We start from the raw sequence: 19,258 nt of genomic DNA, 5'->3' as shown, positions 1-19,258 counted from the left end.
TGTGGACTTTTTAGAAAACGAATTCCTCAAAAGATCAGAACATCATTGTGCCCGTATGCAAGATGTTTCTGAACATATTTGAATTGATATGTCATTGCCGCATTAATGGTGGTATTACATTCACAACATTCAAAATGTAAAAGATTTGTAAAGTTTTTCCTAAAATAATATTTTAGTACAAAATAAGAGGAAATGTTACAATAGGATTAAGGTTGTACTTTTAAATGCTGCTCTCTCCCTCTCGTTCCTCCAATGTTTGTTCAAACTGGTAATTCAGTTTTTAAAATTAAGTTGAATCCTCATTCCTTTGGGTAGTGTAACTCCTAGCATAAGCTGAAAAAAAAATCCAAATAGACCAAAAATATACAAGAAGGCATTTGTCCTTTGTGATGCTTAGTTACTCAGGTATGTTACTACCCAGCACACTGAGTGCTAGAATGCGCTGCCTTCACTCTTGGGGCACACTACGGGAAGGAGGATATGGAAAGTGAAAAAGTCCACTAGCTATTGTTATCCCTATTGACAGTCATCGCGAGATGAGAGGATTTGGGACTTTTAAATCTATCTATAAAATATAATTATCAGCTCGGTTCCAAAACTGTACTGTTTGAGCTCCAATACTTGCATTCATATGGTAAGCTTTTCAGGATATTTCTAAAAATTTTAACGCTGAGAGTCGTTTCACGAATCAGTTGCCGACACATCTTTTTTGTTTATTTTTTCTTTTGCTGTTAATAAATCAAGAGGTGACATTGATTACTAGGAAGGCCTAACTTGTTCAGGAATAAGAAAGCTCACATGGTTAAAATGCAGATGGGATTATCATATTGGATATTTCAGTTGTCTTGACCCACTTTGCGAAGGAGAATTGCAGGTTCACGTTGGGCATTGTGGACAGTAACACCTCTTAATCTCTTCGTCACCACTTGAGAGAATTTACCGTGGTCTCATTCTTTCAGACAGCAAACTTGACCTGTTTTATCTCACCCTTGTTCTTTTGAAAGGTAGTCAACATATTAGGACTCATAATTTTAGATTGGGAAACCACTTACAGTGTCAGCCTATATTTTTTAAATCAGAATTTTTTTTTTTTTTTTTTTTTTTTTGAGACGGAGTCTCGCTCTGTTGCCAGACTAGAGTGCAGTGTCGCCTCAGTGCAACCTCCGCCTCCTGGGTTCAAGCGATTCTCCTCCCTCAGCCTCCTGAATAGCTGGGACTACAGGCGCATGCCACCACACCCAGCCAAATTTTTGTATTTTTAGTAAAGACGGGGTTTCACCATGTTGGCCAGGATGGTCTCGATCTTCTGACCTCGTGACCCACCCCCCTCGGCCTCCCAAACTGCTGGGATTACAGGCCTGAGCCACCGTGCTTTGCCTAAATCAGGTTTTTTAAATTAAAATTTTGTATTTTCTCAAGAAGAATTGTAAATAACAGAATAATTATGAAGTTCTGTGTTTCACTGGCAGGGGTTTCTCTGAAATTTCTCACCTTTGATCTGTCACTTTAATATATCAGGAGCCAGGGTGATATCACTTCTTTTTGGCCTGAGCTTCTATTCTTTGTTAAAATTTGTTTACTTTTATTCTAACTTATTTCTAAGACACGTAAATTATGTTTTGTCTCATATTCATACTATGCTACTAGATTCCTTTGAAAATTAATAGTGTAGAAGTCTCTGGTCTTTCTTCCTTATTTTATAATTAAACCATTGTTTGAAATATGAAGGCGTGCCTTCGTGGAATACATAATTTTTTGAAAATGTTTAATATTTATTTGCTTCAATAGAAAAATGCAGTTATGTCTTTAGTACTGCATAGATTACCTACTAATAATTTCTTTGTTTCTGAAAGCAAATCATTTATCTTGAGAATTACAGAAAACAGCGTAAGCTATAATACCTGCCTAGATTCATCACTGATTAAAGCAGTATTTCCCTGGTGATAAGATTTTTATTTTTCTCTTATTATGATTCGTGGATTGGGAAACTTTTTTTTTAATGGAAACTTATCCAATGCTTTTATCTGTTCAAGTTTTTCTAAAATAGGTTATGGGTTAGAGGATCATTTCTGAGCTTAAGAGTAAACTCAGAACACTGTAATTCTGCTGTCAGGCCTTTTTTGATCAGATAGCAATGTTGTGTTTTATATGCATTTTGTAGTTTGTGATTGATGTATGTCATCCACTAGATTGAAGTTTCACGAAAGCAGGGACTGTGTTTATCATATTTATCACTGTGTCTCCAGCGCTTGACTGACTAGCCTATGTTAACCACTCAATAAATATTTGATGAATAAATGAATTATTCATTTAAATAATTAATTCAGAAGTTGGAGCTTAATAAGTACTTGCTTAATGAAAGCCTGCCCCCATTAACAAATCTAGTTCGTGCTTTCCACGCATTGAAGGCACTGGTATCAAATGTGCTATCACTAAGGATTAATTTAGGGGTATGTTAGAAAAGAAGCCAATAATTTTACAGAAGGCATTCTTTAGAAGTTTAGACTCGTTCATTTATAAAACCTGTCTTCAAAGTTACTTAATATATAAATGTGAGAAAATCATGGGTTGGAAAGATTCAGCAACAAATATCTGAGCACCGCTGCGTGGCAGGTTCTGTTCTAGGCTCTGGGGCTCAGCAGGGAGAGGATAGAAGAATTTCTGCCTTATGTTTCAGTGGTGGGAGATAAGTGGTGAACTTGTAAACTAAAACAATGTCATTCCAGAGAGTCTTTAGTGCCCTGGGCACTGAGATAAGGCACTAAGATAGGACAGTGAGGTAGTGATCCTTTTTCACATTATTTCCTTTACCCCTCCCAAAAACGTGGTTGGCATTTGGGGGATGGTTAAAGAGTCCCTTGATGTGGTGTAATATAGATCAACCATTACACTCAGTGTGACTAAACAACAATTTAGTGCCCTTTGCAACATATGGCAACAAATGGTTTAGAGGATTCCTAGAGAAATATAAAACTTAATGGAAAACAGGACTTTTCTTGAGTATTCATGACTGCCAGGTTCACAGTAACTTCTGTATTAGAATGGAATGCTTTTTCAGATAAAACTACCACATCTATTCTTAGTAGCTGCACATATCACTTTCATTTGTGCTAAAAACGAAATGAAAATTTACATGATGTATGGGTGATTTCGTGGTTTAAAATTCCAGTAGTTTCCTGTTCTATTTGCTTAAGAACATTTGTAGTTAGCTCATTTAATTAGACCTGCCACTTTCTGAGCATTTACTAAGCTCTGCATCTTCCACTCTTTACCCTGATTATTTAGTTGGAGGGCCTCTAAAGTGAGACACAACATGATCCATTGGGGTAAGCAAGAAAATGTTAGAACTTCTATTTGTTTTATCTCATCTTTTTTAGTTTTTGCATTTTATAATGTGAATAATTTATTAATTTTAACAGTGTTTTACAAAAATATAACTGTCCTAAGTACGTATTCAACATTTTTTCCTAATATACTCAAAAATGTTTGTGATAACTGATGTAATTTCATCTGCACAGCATCCTTATTAAATCTGCATTATTAGGCTTATCTTGCTGTTGTGAAAGTTGATTCTTAGGTAAGTTACTTGCTCAGGGACCCATATCCAGTGGTTGGCAGAGCAGGGATGCAAATCCCAGTTCTGTCTTAATTCCAGATCCCATGCTAATAATCTGTAAGTTATGTTGCCAACTTGCTTTTGAAGAAAGCAAGAATGTGTATAAAATATTGGAGACTTGAAAAATGAAATCAATTGTGCAGTTGCATAATAACTAGATCACTCAGGATGAGAAGTGGGAGTCATCAGCCTGTTTGGGACTCAACTACTTAGTGAGGCAGCCTCTATGTACTCTATATACTGTATTCCATTTTCCTTGAAAATAAGATGGAAATATGTTTTTCATGATTTTCCCTCAACTGGCCATTAGAATCTTCTTATTTAAAGTACTTAAGATTTCCTTAGATCTCTAGTCACATGCTCCTCCTTTCTGGTATGATAGGTTCCTTCTTATGAATGCTTCGTGGTAGATTTTCCACCCTGGGTATTGCTGTCTTCTCACTCAGATAAGATGGATGTGTTGTTTTTGCAAGCTACACCCAATCACCTCTCACATCCTGATTCCTTTCAGCTGGGTTTGTGAATTCTGGCTTATAACTAAGCCCTTGGCTTTGTGAGTTCAAATGTGATTTCTATGGTTTGAAAAGCACCAAGTTAAAATCTATTTCTTGGCCTTAGAAAAATTAACCAGTTGAATGATTTCTCTAGAAGCAGGCAAATGAGCCATTCCAATGGTTTAAGGACTTAATGCTCTTAGTCTTAGTACTGTAGGCCAGAATAAAGGGAAAGGAGAGAAGGCGTTAGGTCTCTTTAAAACAAGGATGATACCCAGTGGAATGCAGAACACAGAGGAGCCCAGCAGCCTCTGAGAACCAGTGTTGTGGAATGGCTCTGAGAATCCCACAGCACATCCCAATTCCAGAGTTAACGTATTTTAAACCTCAAGAGAATGGTGACTGCAGTGGCCTCTTGATTTGTCATGCAGGCTTCTTTTGTCCTAATCCAGCCCCAGACAGCTACTAGTGACCTTTCTGAAATGTAAATCTGTTCCTGTCTCTCCTCTTCTAAAATTCGCCAGGTGTCCCTTGCCTTTGGGATTGTCAGCATAACACACAGACCTTTCCATTTCCATTCCCTGCTGGCTTTTCCAGCCTCATCTTCCTCACTGCCACACCTCACTTCATCTATCATTTCCATACTGACTAAATGGCAACTTCTCAAACATTGTATGTCTTTTCATACGTCTGTCTTTGTACATGTGATTTCTTCTCATTTGGAATTACCTCCCTTATCCTTCCCCACCTCTCCCCATTTCTTGGCTAAACCTTAATTCATTGTTTAGGATTTAAAGTCAAGTGTCAACTCATGTTAGATAGATTTTCTTTGAGCCATCCAGACTAAGATGATACCTCACTCCTGTGTTTATCCTTTGTACTCACATAAGAGTACATGTATAGCATATAACATACAATGTGTATAACATTTTTTTAAGATAGGGTATAACATATAACGTGATTCTTCCAGGGGAGCACTGTTTCTCTAATAATGATAATCCTGTATTATAGTTTAAAGGCTTTGTAGTTTGAAACTGCAAGGAAAAGAAAGAGAATTGGTACCTGAGGGTCTAAGGCCAGGCTAAGGGAGGATGGTAGGAGTTGGACATGGGGATGTTTATGGTGATCAGACAAGATGGAGCCAGGTGCAAAGATGGGATGCTCACAAGCATTCTACATCAGGAGTTGCAAACTCCAGCTCAAGGGCTAAATCCACCTACTGCCTATTTGTAAATAAAGCTTTATTGGAACACAGCTACATCCATTTGTTTACATGTTGTCTTTAACTGTTTTCATGCTACCACAGCATAATTAAGTCGTTGCAACAGAGAATATATGGCCCCGAAACTCTACAATATTCACCTTCTGTCCTTTTACGGAGAAAGCTAGTCAGCCCTGCTCTAGATCAGCAGTTCTCATAGTTAGGTTCTCAGACCATCAGCTTTGCAACCACTGCACATTTCCAGGCTTCACCATAAACCTATTCAATGAGGAATTCTGGGTGTAGGGCCCAGCAATCTGTGTTAATAAGCTCCTCGGGTGATTCTGAAAATTAAAGTTTGAAAAGCACCATCTAGATTTCTGGCCCGGTGGCTAATTACTTGGGACTTGATGACAACCAGGCAGTCAGGGTTTAGGAGAAACATTGCTTAGTAAGGCAAGGAGGTACAGTTAGAAAATGAGGCAGCCAGGAATCCAAGGAGAGTTTCTAATGAAGCTTTCTGAAATATAAATTTCATGCAGGAAGGAACTCACTGTTGTATCCCCGGCACAAGTACCTGCCCAGAAGTACCTGCTTAGAGTATATTTGTGAATGAATGCAGGCATGCATGTGTGCTTGTAAAGGAGCTAATCCTGAAATGCGACCCTGAGGCCTGCAGGTAGGAATAGGGAAATAGGTACACCTGACAGGGGTGACTCAGGACTGAGGCTGAAACCCACTCATAGATATGAAGTATTATTGAAGACCGAGAACAGACACAAAATTTAAAAACCTGATGATTTGGACAAAATTCAAATTTTCATCTAATCTCAGTTTTACATCCCATTTGCTTCCTTGGGTATGTATTAGTTCTTGGTGTTTTGTCCTTACGGTCATAGCTCAGCTGCACCTCTAGTTGACCTTAGACAATTTACTCAACCTCCCCAAAGCTATTAACTGAATTACTAAATGTAAAGCACTTAGTAGTGCCTGGTACAATTTTTCTATTCGTGAAATGCTGGTTTCCTCTTCAACATCTTCCTAGTCATAATGTTATTTCATATGGAAATAAATCCTACTAGTATTTATCCACATTTACTCCAATGGTACAATTTTGTTTAATAATATTACTTTGTCTTTAAGGAAATTTCTGCCAAATAGCCCATGTTGTGATCTGAAGCCTAGGTTGATACGAGTTTGATTATTATACCTTTCTCATTTAGGAGCATATCACAAACTTTAAAAAAAAAATGACATCATCTAAGCACTGACATAATGTTTGCTAATATGGAAATAGGTCACTTTGAGGTTCCATTATTTAGCAAAATATACATGTATTGGGGAAAAATCATAATTTCTAAAGCTGTCATAATACATTTTACCAGACTACATGAAGCTTTCTGTCCTCACTTACAGTAGAAATGTTACATTTATGTGCCTTTTTAAAAATTCTGCATACATTAGGAAAATCTGAAAGAGAAAAGATTACTGGAGGCTTTACTAGGTGAATAAACATTATTTTATGATTTTTTCAGTGATAACTAAATCTATATTATGTCAAAGAGTCATCAATCTCGAGCCTTTGTAACATTTAGCATGGTGACATTTAGAAAGTAAAATTAGAGTTTGGAGTTTTTTTTAATTCCATAAATGCCATGGGAATTTTATCACATTTCAACACTTGCTGAATATGTAATTCCCCTAGTGCCCATTAGTGGCCATCTGTGTAAGGTAATACATATTTGGGATTAAATTGATTATGGCCTAAACACTCTTGTGTTATGATCAGGAAAAGCACGCAAAGTTCAAATCTTTTTTTCTAGTGATCATTATATAGCTAACAATATTAATTTCCAAAAGCAGAACAGCTCATCACTCAAGATTCTAATCTCACCATAAATGATACCAGGGCAAAAGGAAAGGAGTCTGCAGAGCCTTCTGCTGAAATTAACCAGTGCTGTTCTCAAGGAGCTCTTAGGATAAAGGGAAAATTAACACGCTTTTGGAGTACAGTGTTTCCTTCATAGGCATCAAAGTAGACCCATTACAATTTTGCTGAATATTCAGAAATGTTTTATTATTCTTCTTAAGGATTTGTGTTAAAGCCACCACAACACTCCATGTTAACCTACTTGTGTGACTTTTCTCAGCATACCTTGCTGGCCCTACATCTTTGATCCTTTATGTTATTTGTGCCTGCTTTGAAAATGTTTCTCTTTTACCTGTGCAAAACTAGATGCTTTCCTTCTTTCAAATACGATTTCAATGTGATCTCTACAGTGAAGTCATTTTATTTTTATAGGTATGTGAGTGGTGATGTATATTATATTGGTGGACTTTCTGAGCTCATTTTTCCCCTTAGAGACAGAAAATATACAAAATATTTGTTTATATGTTTCTAATGAATGTGTTCATATCTTGGCTCCCACATTATCTAGTTACCCCAGTGTTTTGGGAAACATATTGCAAAAAAGTATTTTTGCAGGAAATTTTGAGGGCTTGTATTAATAAACTGTCCCCATGATCACGTAAAAAAAAAACTTTATGCCTTGGGTAAAATACTTAAAATTTGAACACAGCTATATCCTGGTCTTCACTGGGATGTGAGCCAGAATGATTTAACTGCAAATGCCCTAAAAGTAGCTGAAGATTTGGAAGAATCATTGTGTGAACATTTAAATTCAACAGTTGTGATGCTGGCATCATTGATGCTGAATTGTTCTTCCTTTCCTTTCTTGAACTTCTTGATGATAATTATTCATCAGGTTATGGTAGATTTCAAATCTGCTTCCCATCAAAGGAAATAAGATAATGCTATCTTCTTGAAAGAAATTTACCTTCCTGTATTATATATTATATACTAAGAAGTCATGCATCAAGTGTGTCTAATAACTATCCATATTATTTGGAATATATTGAAAAGAAAATGGTCTAGATTGCAGCAGTATTTTTATAATTTCTGGATTTTGGTCTTGTCATTAGCTTACTTAGCAAACATACTAAATGCTGACATTCAATGCTGTGGAGTCATTAAGATGAGCAAGACGTGGTCCCTAATTTTGAGCAAACCTACCATACTCATGCATTTACACTTCTCTTAATGTATATGAAGATGAGCAAAGTTCTGTAGGAGAACAGCAGAGGGGAAATTTTATTTTAAGAAATAAAGGAAAGCTTAAAAGAAACAATAACTTTTTTTTTTTTTTTTTTTGAGACAGTCTCGCTCTGTCACCCAGGCTGGAGTGCAGTGGCTTGATCTCTGCTCACCACAAGCTCTGCTTCCTGGGTTCACGCCATTCTCCTGCCTCAGCCTCCCAAGTAGCTGGGACTACAGGCGCCCGCCACCACGCCCGGCTAATTTTTTGTATTTTTAGTAGAGACAAGATTTCACCATGTTAGCCAGGATGGTCTCGATCTCGTGATCCACCCACCTAGGCCTCCCAAAGTGCTGGGATTACAGGCGTGAGCCACCGCGCCCGGCCAAGAAATAATAACTTTTGAGTTTGCTTTTAGAGGATGAACCAAGTTTCACTAGGCAAGGCAGTGGGGGACATGTATGTGTATCTACTTAGACATACGTGCTTATGTATACACAGACAAACACTATGCATGTGCATGCCCGTCCTATATGGCCACTATAGCGGGGACTATTGCCTGGCCAATTTAGCACTTATTCCCATCCCCCTTCTTTCTCAACAGCTCTACTATGGAGTCTGGAAAAGCTAAATACAAATAATTAGGGTTAGCCATGTAAAACTATCTGGCCAACGAATATTTGGAAATGTGCTGAGGGCTTTTCAAAACACTTTGCTTTTCATGTAAGAGATAGATACAGTTGGTATTTTTGTCTTCTATATGGCCTTTATAATTATACCTTGGGACATTGGGAGAGGTCAGGAGAATGAGTTGAGGTATGGTCAAGCTACAAATTTAATGTCCACAACTGCACACTTCAGTACTACTTAAGTGAGGAAAATTAATTTATTTAAGCCATTGTTAGATTTTTCTATTACTTGCAGCCAAAAGCGTTCCAGACTAATGCAGGTATAAATTACATGCATGCATATACACACACTTTCTCTCTCACTTGCATGTTTGTATATATAATTAACTTTATTGTTCATGCCTAAGCAAAGCTTGAGACTAATTTAGACTTCAATTTTGGTGAACAATAAGGAAAAGTAGAAAATGGCTTTCTTTGTTATCACCAGTTCTGGCTTACTTTCCCTTGCATTCATTCTGCCCTCATCTATATTTTAAATGGAAAAAAAATGAAGGCAAGAGAGGAGAAAATGATTGAGAAGAAAGATAAATGCTGACAAGGATCATGCTGGAGGTTGAAACAGGGCAAGACTGAGAATCAGTTGGTTGTGGCCTGCAGAGCACTGTTAAGAAGGGTACCCAGCTAGCAACAGTGCCTAGTCATGTGATGGAAATAAAATTTTATATCTTAATCCATCACTACATTCTTACGTATTTAGGACCAAGAACAACATTACCTGTGTCCATTTGGCAAACCAGATTTCCGTAACAGCCAAGAGATTGTTCTCTCCTGCTTACCATCTCCGTTTAGGAAGATGAGAGTAGAAATCATTCTTTCTCATGAGACATTAAAACAGCTTTTGGCTGGGTGTGGTGGCTCATGCCTTTAATCCCAATACCTTGGGAGGTCAAGGTGGGCAGATCACTTGAGGCCAGCAGTTCGAGACCAGCCTGGCTAACGTGGTGAAACCCTGTCTTATACGAAAATTAGCCCAGTGTGGTGGCACGCACTTATAATCCAAGCTACTCTGGAAGCTGAGGCAGGAGAATCACTTGAACCCGGGAGGCGGAGGTTATGGTGAGCCAAGATGGCACCACTGTACTTTAGCCTGAGCAACACAGCAAGACTCCATCTCAAAATAAAAAATAATAAAAATAATAACAGCTTTCCCCGGAGCCCATTGGTTGTGTTTGGTCTTATGGTAAAGACAATATCTAATGAGCAAGAGATCTTTGAGTCTGATCTTCCCTACACAAATGTGGAACTGTGTGAAAAACATTCAACTTGTTCTTCCTTGCAGAGACTAATACTATCACTTTGTTGTTCTTTTCCTCATGGTTTCTAATTGTTGTGTATACATTTCCTGACACTTCTTCAAATTATAATTTAATAGTATTAACATGTAACCTCACTCTTTTTCAAACAGGTCAACAAGATTGCATCTTCACTATGGTAGTCTCCCATAGCTGTTTGTGTGGGTTTTTTTGTTTTTTTTTGTTTTTTTTTTTATAATGCCTGTCCTTTTTAACTGACTTTTTTTTTTTTTTTGAGATGGAGTCTCTCTCTCTTGCCCAGGCTGGAGTGCAGTGGCATGATCTCAGCTCACCTGCAACCCCTGCCTCCCCAGTTCAAGAGGTTCTCCTGCCTCAGCCTCCCAAGTAGCTAGAATTACAGGCACACACCACCATGCCCAGCTGCTTTCTTGTATTTTTCGTAGAGACGTGGTTTCACCATGTTGGCCGGGCTGGTCTCTAGCTCCTGACCTCAAGTGATCCGCCCACCTTGGCCTCCCAAAGTGCTGGGATTACAGGCGTGAGCCACTGTGCCCAGGCTGTTTTTAACTGACTTTGGATTTTACTCCCCTTCTATGCAAGTTTATTTTAGAATCTGTTCCTTACCTGAGGGGTTAGGTTAGACAGCTTCAGGGAGCCTCAGTGTAATGCCTAAAGACTGCATGAAAGTCAAGGATATTTCAGAAAACTCAATGGGATAGTTGGAATTTACACCAAAGTCCATGAATTATCATTTAGTCTCTGATTTTAAAACATATGCACACTTCAATTTTTTGTTTTTAAAGAATATGAACGGATTTTTAAAAAATTTCTACCACTAAATTTTTTTCAGAATCTTCAGCTACTTGGAGCAACAGCCATTGAGGATAAATTACAAGATCAAGTGCCTGAAACCATAGAAACACTAATGAAAGCAGACATCAAAATCTGGATCCTTACAGGGGACAAGCAAGAAACTGCCATTAACATCGGTAATTCACCTAGTTCACGTTTTACATGTTGGTGCTTTTTAATAAGTTGATGTAGTTCAGAAGATGGACTTGAGACATTTCAAGATCCAAAAGATTTGATATGTCAAGATTGGAATATTCCAATCTTTTTTCACCTTTGCATCTCTGCCTCCCGTCCATAAGTGGCACATGTGGGTAACATTTCTGCAGTTGTCTGGAGATTGGGCTTATGGAAGACTTATGTATTGACACTTGATTATGTGACCAAAGGTTATTTTAAGATAATAGGAAAGAAGGTTGCCAATTTGCATTCATACTATGTTAATCCCCATTTTTTGGAAAGAGTTTATAATAGCTCAGGCTTCCATAAGAGCATACCACACACTGGGTGGCTTAGGCAACAGAAATTTATTTTTACACAGTTCTAGAAGCTGGAAGTTCAAGATCGGCTGTCCTCACGTGGCTCCTCTTCTGTATACTACTCCTTATGTCTCTTCCTCCTAAAACACCAGTCCTATTGCATTAGAGCGCTGTCTTAGTCCATTCTGGCTACCATAACAAAGTACCACGAGCTGGGTGGCTTATAAACAACAAATTTATATCTCATTGTTCTGAAGGCTGAGAAGCCCAAGGTTAAGGCACCAGCAGATTTGGTGTCTGATGACCGCTGGCCTTCTGGTTCATAGAGAGCACCTTCTTAACTGTGTTCTCACATGGTAGAAGGGGCAAGGCAGCCCTCTGAGGCCTCTTTTATAAGGGCAATAGTCCTATTCATGAGCTGTCTGCTCTCATGACCTAATCATCTCCTGAAGACCCCACCTCCTACTGTCACCATACTAGTGACTGGGTTTTAGCATATGAATTTGGGGGGAACACAAACATTCAGACCATAGCAGACCTCACCCTTATGGTCTCATTGAAACCTAATTACCTCCTTAAAGACTATGTCCAAATGTAGTGTCACTGGCGGTTAGGAGTTCAGCATAGGAATTGGGATGAGTGGTGGTGGGGAGATCAATTGAATCCCTAACAGAGATCTTACACAGGGAAAGTTGTTTGGCATTGGAAGCCTGTAGTACCAGCAATATGCCAAAAAAAAAAAAAAAGTGTTTTCACCAAATTTAGTAAAAGTAGGTAGCTTGAGCACTATAAACCCTGGCATGGATTTATCCTCTTAATAGTAATCATGTGTATTACATACAAAACTCCACCCAAGTTGAAGGAAGTATTTTAGGGGAGTTCACAGCATGAAACCACATTTTTTAGAAAGCCATTTTAAAATATTGTGTATTTTTTAAAATTTAGCTAATATTTATTTTAGACGTATTAGCGGTCAGCCTAACGTATCCTGTAAATATAAAACTCTACTTCAAATTTATAGCAAATTGGTGTTATTAATAGAAAATTCAGTTTATTTTTTAAAAACTAGTAGAACTTTACAAACCACACAAGTTGTTAATTTTGATTGTAAAAATTATCGCTGTTATTAAAGAGAAAATGGAAAGAATATATATGAGAAGGAAAATAATGGTGAAATGCAGAATGTATTGAAATTGGGAGACCTAAAAACACAAATATGATAAAACAGACTACAAATAGAAAATATATGGCAATAAAGGGCAGTAAGTGTGGAAAATAGGCAGTCAAGTTCAGGATATGTTCACTATTATGAATGTTCCTATGAAAAAAGAGTATAGTAGTGGTTTCTGGTAACATTTAACATTTAGAATCTTGAGCCATGATTGATTCCTAGAAAAAGGGAAGATTCACCCATTCAGTATAATTGTGGTATGTACAGTGCCAGGTACTTGTTAAGTGCAAGGAACAGAGCAGGGAACAAAAGAACCCAAAATCTCTGCCCTTGTGGAGCTCAGATACTAGTCAGAGAAACGCACAATAAAGTAAACTAGAAAAGCATAGTATAATAGCTATCAATGATTGCTATAAAGAAAACTAAACTGGGAGGGAAACACAGGGCATTGCACAGAGGGATTCGGTTTTTAATAGCGCAGTCAGGAAGAACTTATTGAGAAGGTGACATCTGAGGAACAACCTAAAAGAGGAGAGGGAGCTTGTCGCATGATGATTAGAGAAAAGCTGTCTTCTGTTACAGAGAGAAACAGCACAAAAGTAAAAGAAAGAATAGTAGCAGAAGAGATCTTCAGCATAGCAGTGTCCAGGGTGGACAGGGCCTCCCAGGCCACTGTCAGGACTCTGCATTTACTGCAAGTAAACGGGAACATCACTTGATAGTTCTCAGCAGAGGAAAGACATGCTCTGACTTTCCTGTAAAAACAGCCACTCTGGCTGCTAGGCTGAAAATGGACTCAGAGGGAAGCAAGTGTAGAATCAGGGAGACCAGTGAATAGGCTATTGCATTAATCCAGGGGAAATATGATGGAGACTTGGACCAAGGTGGTAACAAGGGAAAGGGCAAGAAGTGGTTGGGTTCTTGATGTGTTTTAATGGTAAGAAGTGGTCGGGTTCTTGATGTGTTTTAATGGTAAGAAGTGGTTGAGTTCTTGATGTGTTTTAAAGGTAGAGACAACAAGATTGATAGATGTAGAGTATGAAAGAAAGAAATAGATCAGGTAACTTTGAGGTTTTTGGCCTTAGCATCTGAAGGATGGAATTACCATTAACCCAAATGATGAAAACTGAAGGGAAAGTAGGTTTTCTTGATGGGGGCTGAGGGAGTGTGGTCAGGAGCCTGGTTTTTGAGTAGACTGACTTTGAGATGATGGAAATGCCTACTTCCTACGTAAGTGTCTGCGGTTAAGTAAGTACTTGAATATGAGAGTCTGGAGTTCAGGAAGGAGGGCTGAGTTGAACATAGGAGTTTCAGAATGGTCAACATTTAGATGATACATGAAATCATGAGATAGAATGAGATCACAAAGGCAATGTACTCACATAGATGGAACTATTTTAAATAGGATGGTATTTTTAAAATGTGACATCAGCAGAGTTGCCTCTTCTTTAGACACAGTCGGCTGTAGCAAACAGGTACAGAGTAGGCCAAGTTGGATTTAACAAAGGAAGGATTTTTGCCCTGCAGTAAGTGCAGCAAAGCAAGACAGGGTAGGAAGGTAGAGGATGTACTGATTCTCCCAGGAAGGGAGATGGTGATGGGATCAGCGGATCCAAGAGACAGCCACCTGCACCTTCCCTAGGTGTCTAGAGAAGGGTTCTGTTATTCTATTTTCTAGAAACAATCGTTGGCCTGTCTTTTGCTCTTCATGTTGGTCATCATGAAGGGTATTACAAATCCATTTGTCAGCTTCAGGACATCGAGAATCCTTACTACCATCTTTTTCCAGATGTCTTTGTAGCCTTCACAGGCCAGATGTACTTGTTGCATATCCCTCCTATGGCAAGCAAGAGCATTTCATGTTTAACTTCCTACAAACCTGGAAAACAACTGGTTGCCCTCAGTCATTATAAAATCATCTTTAGATATTTTCATAGTACATATCATTGTTTTAACATCTTTACATATTCTCTGGATAAATTAATTTTAATATATTCTATGTTTGGATACAGGACACTCCTGCAAACTGTTGAAGAAGAACATGGGAATGATTGTTATAAATGAAGGCTCTCTTGATGTAAGTAAAATTATGTATTTTTAAAACTCCTTTAATAATGTATTCATGCTATAGTATTTTATATTCAGATAGCAATGGAAATATTTTATCTTCCTGAGGTTCAAAGGTACCTTATCACTGTTGTTCTGTTTTAACATAATGTACTCTGTTTTGAGTCACATTGATGTAAATTGATTCAAGCTTTACATCTGTGACAGCTAAAAGAAATTGCAAAATGATTTGCGTAATATTGTGAGACAGAAAAGTTTTACAAAAGCATTATGTCAAGAGGTTGCTGAGTGACTGCAACTTGCTCATATCCAAGTATTCTGTGTGTTAAACATTTTATATCTGCTTTAACTTCCAGTATTAATATATATTTTACCTCTTTTAAAAAAATGTGAAAGCTATTGAACAACACAAAACAACCATTCCTAGTAGGACAGACTTTCTTTAATGTCCTAACTTCTGGAATGAAATGTAAATTCCTAGGATGTCTTTTTTCATGGCTGTGATCACTTGATGTTTTATTTGGGAAATGAGGAAAGATTTGTTAGGAATACAGTGTAAAATAGTTAGCAAAATAATATGTAGGTCAAGTGACCTGTTAATATTTTAAAGTAAAGGAGACTATTTGTTATTTTAGGTGGAAGACAGAGCAGTAGAGGTGATTATACATCTTAAAATGGTCATTATGACGCAAAGAACAGAGAAAACCTTGGTAATTAGGGATGTTGATGAAGCTGAGAGGCCACATGCATGGAAGGGATGGTGGAGCAATGACTGCGGAAGGGATGGTGTTGATGCCTTTGTCAGTAACATGGGTTACAGGTGGTGCACAGTTTTTCTTAATACCTGAAGGAAATCAGAGACAGGACCTGTGATGCGGAAGCAAAAGCAGGGCAAGCCACGCGTCATTTGATCTGGTATCCTTTCTGTCTGGCTTTGGGCATTTACCTTCCGTAGCATATGGTAGCCTTGCTTCTTTTGTCTTATTCTTGCCATCATCTTTCTCCAGTTCCTGGATAAGCATGTTCTTTAAGTGTTTTCAGTATCAAGCAGAGAATAGTAATCTCAAGAAAGAGAAGTGAAATACCAAAAATATTCATTGTGTTGTACCAGTGTATCGTTAAGACACTGGCATTTATTTTCATTTTGAGGTTTCTAAGATGGTAACTCAAAATTAATAAACACTTCAAAGGTTTACCTGTCCTTCAAAGGACTACCTGTTTCTACCAGAGCAAACATTGATAGGAGTCTCAAGTTGAATACTAAATTTCAGTGAAAGCAGGAACTATGTATGTCTTTTCTGGCTTATTCTTTTTCAGTGCCTTGCAAATGGCCTAGCACATAGTAAGTACACTGTAAATATTTGAGAAGTGAGTCACTGAGTAATTTTTAATTAAGGGCTTCTTTTAAAAAAAAAAAAAAAGTATATCAGTTTTGAATTTGGTTGTTTTTGAGCATATCTGATATTTTTTAAGTAAAGTGGCTAAAAATCTCCTTAGCAGTTCGAGTAGCAGTTTAAAGATCACAGGCAAACACTGGCTGAATGGATTAACACTAATTTGTCCAGCTCCAGACTGCCAGGCATTCTAACACTGCTGTCTGGGGAAGGCTTTTCTCCCAGGGAGTTAAGTGGTGACTTTACAAATCTGACTGTTTAGGGTCAGACCTGCTGCGGTGCACTCATTTGTTTCTCGGCAGGAAAGGAAACATCACTTCACATAGCTCCTTCCGATCTTGTGTCATAAAACCCATGGCTGAGATTTCAGGCAAATCATTAGATGTGCTAGAGTGCCTGTAGGTAAATCATTATTTTTTCGTTGATATGGAAATGAAACGCATCCAATCTGTGTTCAAATTGTACTGATCAGTAATGAATAGAATTATTTTATCAGCACAAAGAATAATTAGCATTTAAGTAATGAACTTAGGAATATAATGTCTTAGGAAACGTGAATGTGTGTTTTGTCAAGTGACAATTTTAATGAGTGCACTCAAATTATTCTGTGAAATAGCACAGGGTGAAGAGCACAGTTCTGTCCCAATCTGACTGTGGGACCGTCAGCAAATTAAAATCAGCTTCTCTGAGTCAGTTCTGCTGCCTACAAAGTAAAGAGAATGTAACCTTTGGCATAGGATTAGCATAGTTAGCACAGTACATGGCACATGTAAAAAGTGAGATGTTATAAAATTTTGTAGAAAGGATATTACTTCAATAGCTTGTAAGTTGTTTTGCATAGTGATCATTTTTGTTATTAAAAAATACTATTTCCTCATCTTTTACTTTTTTCCCTAAGGTGGCAAGTTACAACTGTAGGTTCTCTTTCACATAAGTGATACATATTGAGCATTTTTCTGTTCAGATTTTCTACTAAAATATTGTTCCTAAAGCTGATAAAATCCAAAAGCTGAATGTCTTTTTCTTGTGTTGGACTTTTATAATGTATCATATTTGAAGCTCTTAAAATTTCAGACAGAAAACCCTTTCTCCTAGTGACCATGATAATGGAAATCTTTGTCTTCCATAATCTAGATCACCACCAAAGAAATTCCACTGGGCTTTCTAATTTTTTCTTTTTGAGTTTCAGTATAAGTATCCTTCTTAAAAAAAAATAGCTCTTCAGCATTTTTAATAAAAACATTTAAATAAATACATAAGACCAAACTACAGTCGAAAATACAATCATAATGGAAGTCTCGCTCTACAGACCTGATAGGGAAACCTGACAGGTCTTTCTGCCTTGGATCATTCTTGACTCCTTTCATAGCAAGAGCAGCAGCCCCGGCTAGAATGTTGTCCAAGAGCAAAGCCAGGTGTTCTCACCCAGTTACCCACCAGGCTCTTGTAAAATTGCCAGGATCAGCAAAAGAATTGGGCAGAAAGCTTGATTTTTTTTTCTTTTTAGAAAAAAATTTCATGGATAAATGTAATTAAGAATCATCTAAAGTTGATCAAAACCTATTAGGTATTTGTAATAAATAATTTTTTTTAATTTGAATAACTTTCTATAGTACTACTGTGAACTACTTTACTAGGAGTTCTGATTGTGTTCTCAATATGAGATTTCTGTTTTTGTTTTGTTTTGTTTTGTTTTTGAGACCGAGTCTCGCTCTGTCACCCAGGCTGGAGTGCAGTGGCACGATCTCGGCTCACCGCAACCTCTGCCTTGTGGGTTCAAACGATTCTCCTGACCCAGCCTCCTGAGTAGCTGAGATCACAGGCATTCACCACCACACCCGGCTAATTTTTGTATTTTTAGTAGAGATGGGGTTTCACCATGTTGGCCAGGCTGGTCTTGAACTCCTGACCTCAACTGATCCACCCACCTCGGCCTCCCAAAGTGTTGGGATTACAGGCGTGAGCCACTGCACCCAGCCAAGACATTTCTTTAAGCATCTGCAAAGGCAGAAATTTCAAAATACTGATTTGAAAGGAGAATATTTTACTTCTCTAACTCCACAGCAATGCCCAGGAAATGTCCCACAAACTTCTAATTAATGATAAACCCTTATACCTAGTGATACTTTTGCATCTCTTTTATATCTTTTAGTTTGCTGTAAGGTAATTTTTTAAAGTCTGTCTGTTAAATCTGGAAACATCTAGAATGTGAGCTAAGTACTAGAGAATCTCATACTGTGGCCCATCTTTGGCTCCCAATTTCTAATTAAACTCTTTCAAAATGCACTGAAACAGTTCTGGAAGGATTGGGTTTATGCGATATTATTTATATCCTCCATGGCACATCAACTCCAGATCTCGAAATACTTTCAGGCAATCTAACATATTATATTTTTGTATAGGTTTGGTCTAAGTTTCCTCTTATGGGAGAAAAATTTTGAAGACATGTTTCATTGAGATAGCTCAGGATTTCACCACAATTTCATCTAAATCCAGAGTGGGTGGGAGGGGCCATCATTTTTTAAGCCATTAACTGTGTGACTTAAACAGATTTTTTAGAGGTGTCAAAATTGACTGTCTTGAGTTTCTCATAATATACCCTTAACCTCGATCTCTCCTCCTTCTGGCATCTCTTTTATATGAGGAGTTGTGGGATCTGTCCCCAGAGGTAGAGCTACATCTCAAATCCATTTTTTCTATTTTTCATCCTCCTTTCTGTACTGCCAGGCTTTCCTAGAAAACAAAAAAGGGGTAGAAAGGGAAAATATACACTATACATTTATTAAATCAACAGGCATGATGTTTGGAGACATAAATTTCCTACCCTCAAAAGGTTGCAGTCAGTGTTCCCAAGCTTAACTCCTGAGAAGCCCTGCCACTTCTCCTTCTGATCGTCCTGGCAGTTTTTCTAGAGTGTCTCTGCTGTTGTTGATGTTCACCTTCAGCCTGA

The 19,258-nt window shown here is 37.8% G+C and overlaps 1 protein-coding gene across 9 annotated transcripts in view; it reads left to right on the top strand.

Moving 5' to 3' along the window:
• Positions 1 to 19,258, top strand: part of ATP8A1 (ATPase phospholipid transporting 8A1) — a 256,747-nt gene that overhangs the window by 141,330 nt on the left and 96,159 nt on the right. For 5 of the 9 annotated variants that reach the window (XM_063663611.1, XM_063663615.1, XM_063663614.1 and 2 more), the window contains 3 exons: positions 11,199 to 11,337; positions 14,860 to 14,924; positions 15,550 to 15,570. In XM_063663611.1, the coding sequence (XP_063519681.1) occupies positions 11,199 to 11,337; positions 14,860 to 14,924; positions 15,550 to 15,570 (225 nt within the window). The remainder of the gene's footprint in view (positions 1 to 11,198; positions 11,338 to 14,859; positions 14,925 to 15,549; positions 15,571 to 19,258) is intronic. The other 4 variants (XM_054484585.1, XM_054484583.1, XM_054484584.1 and 1 more) reach the window with 1 other exon arrangement.

This window comes from Pongo pygmaeus, chromosome 3, assembly GCF_028885625.2.
Source record: "Pongo pygmaeus isolate AG05252 chromosome 3, NHGRI_mPonPyg2-v2.0_pri, whole genome shotgun sequence".
NCBI classification, from domain to species: Eukaryota; Metazoa; Chordata; class Mammalia; order Primates; family Hominidae; genus Pongo; species Pongo pygmaeus.
The sequence above is the reverse complement of the archived record's forward strand: the minus strand, read 5'-3'. Positions and strand labels throughout refer to the sequence as shown.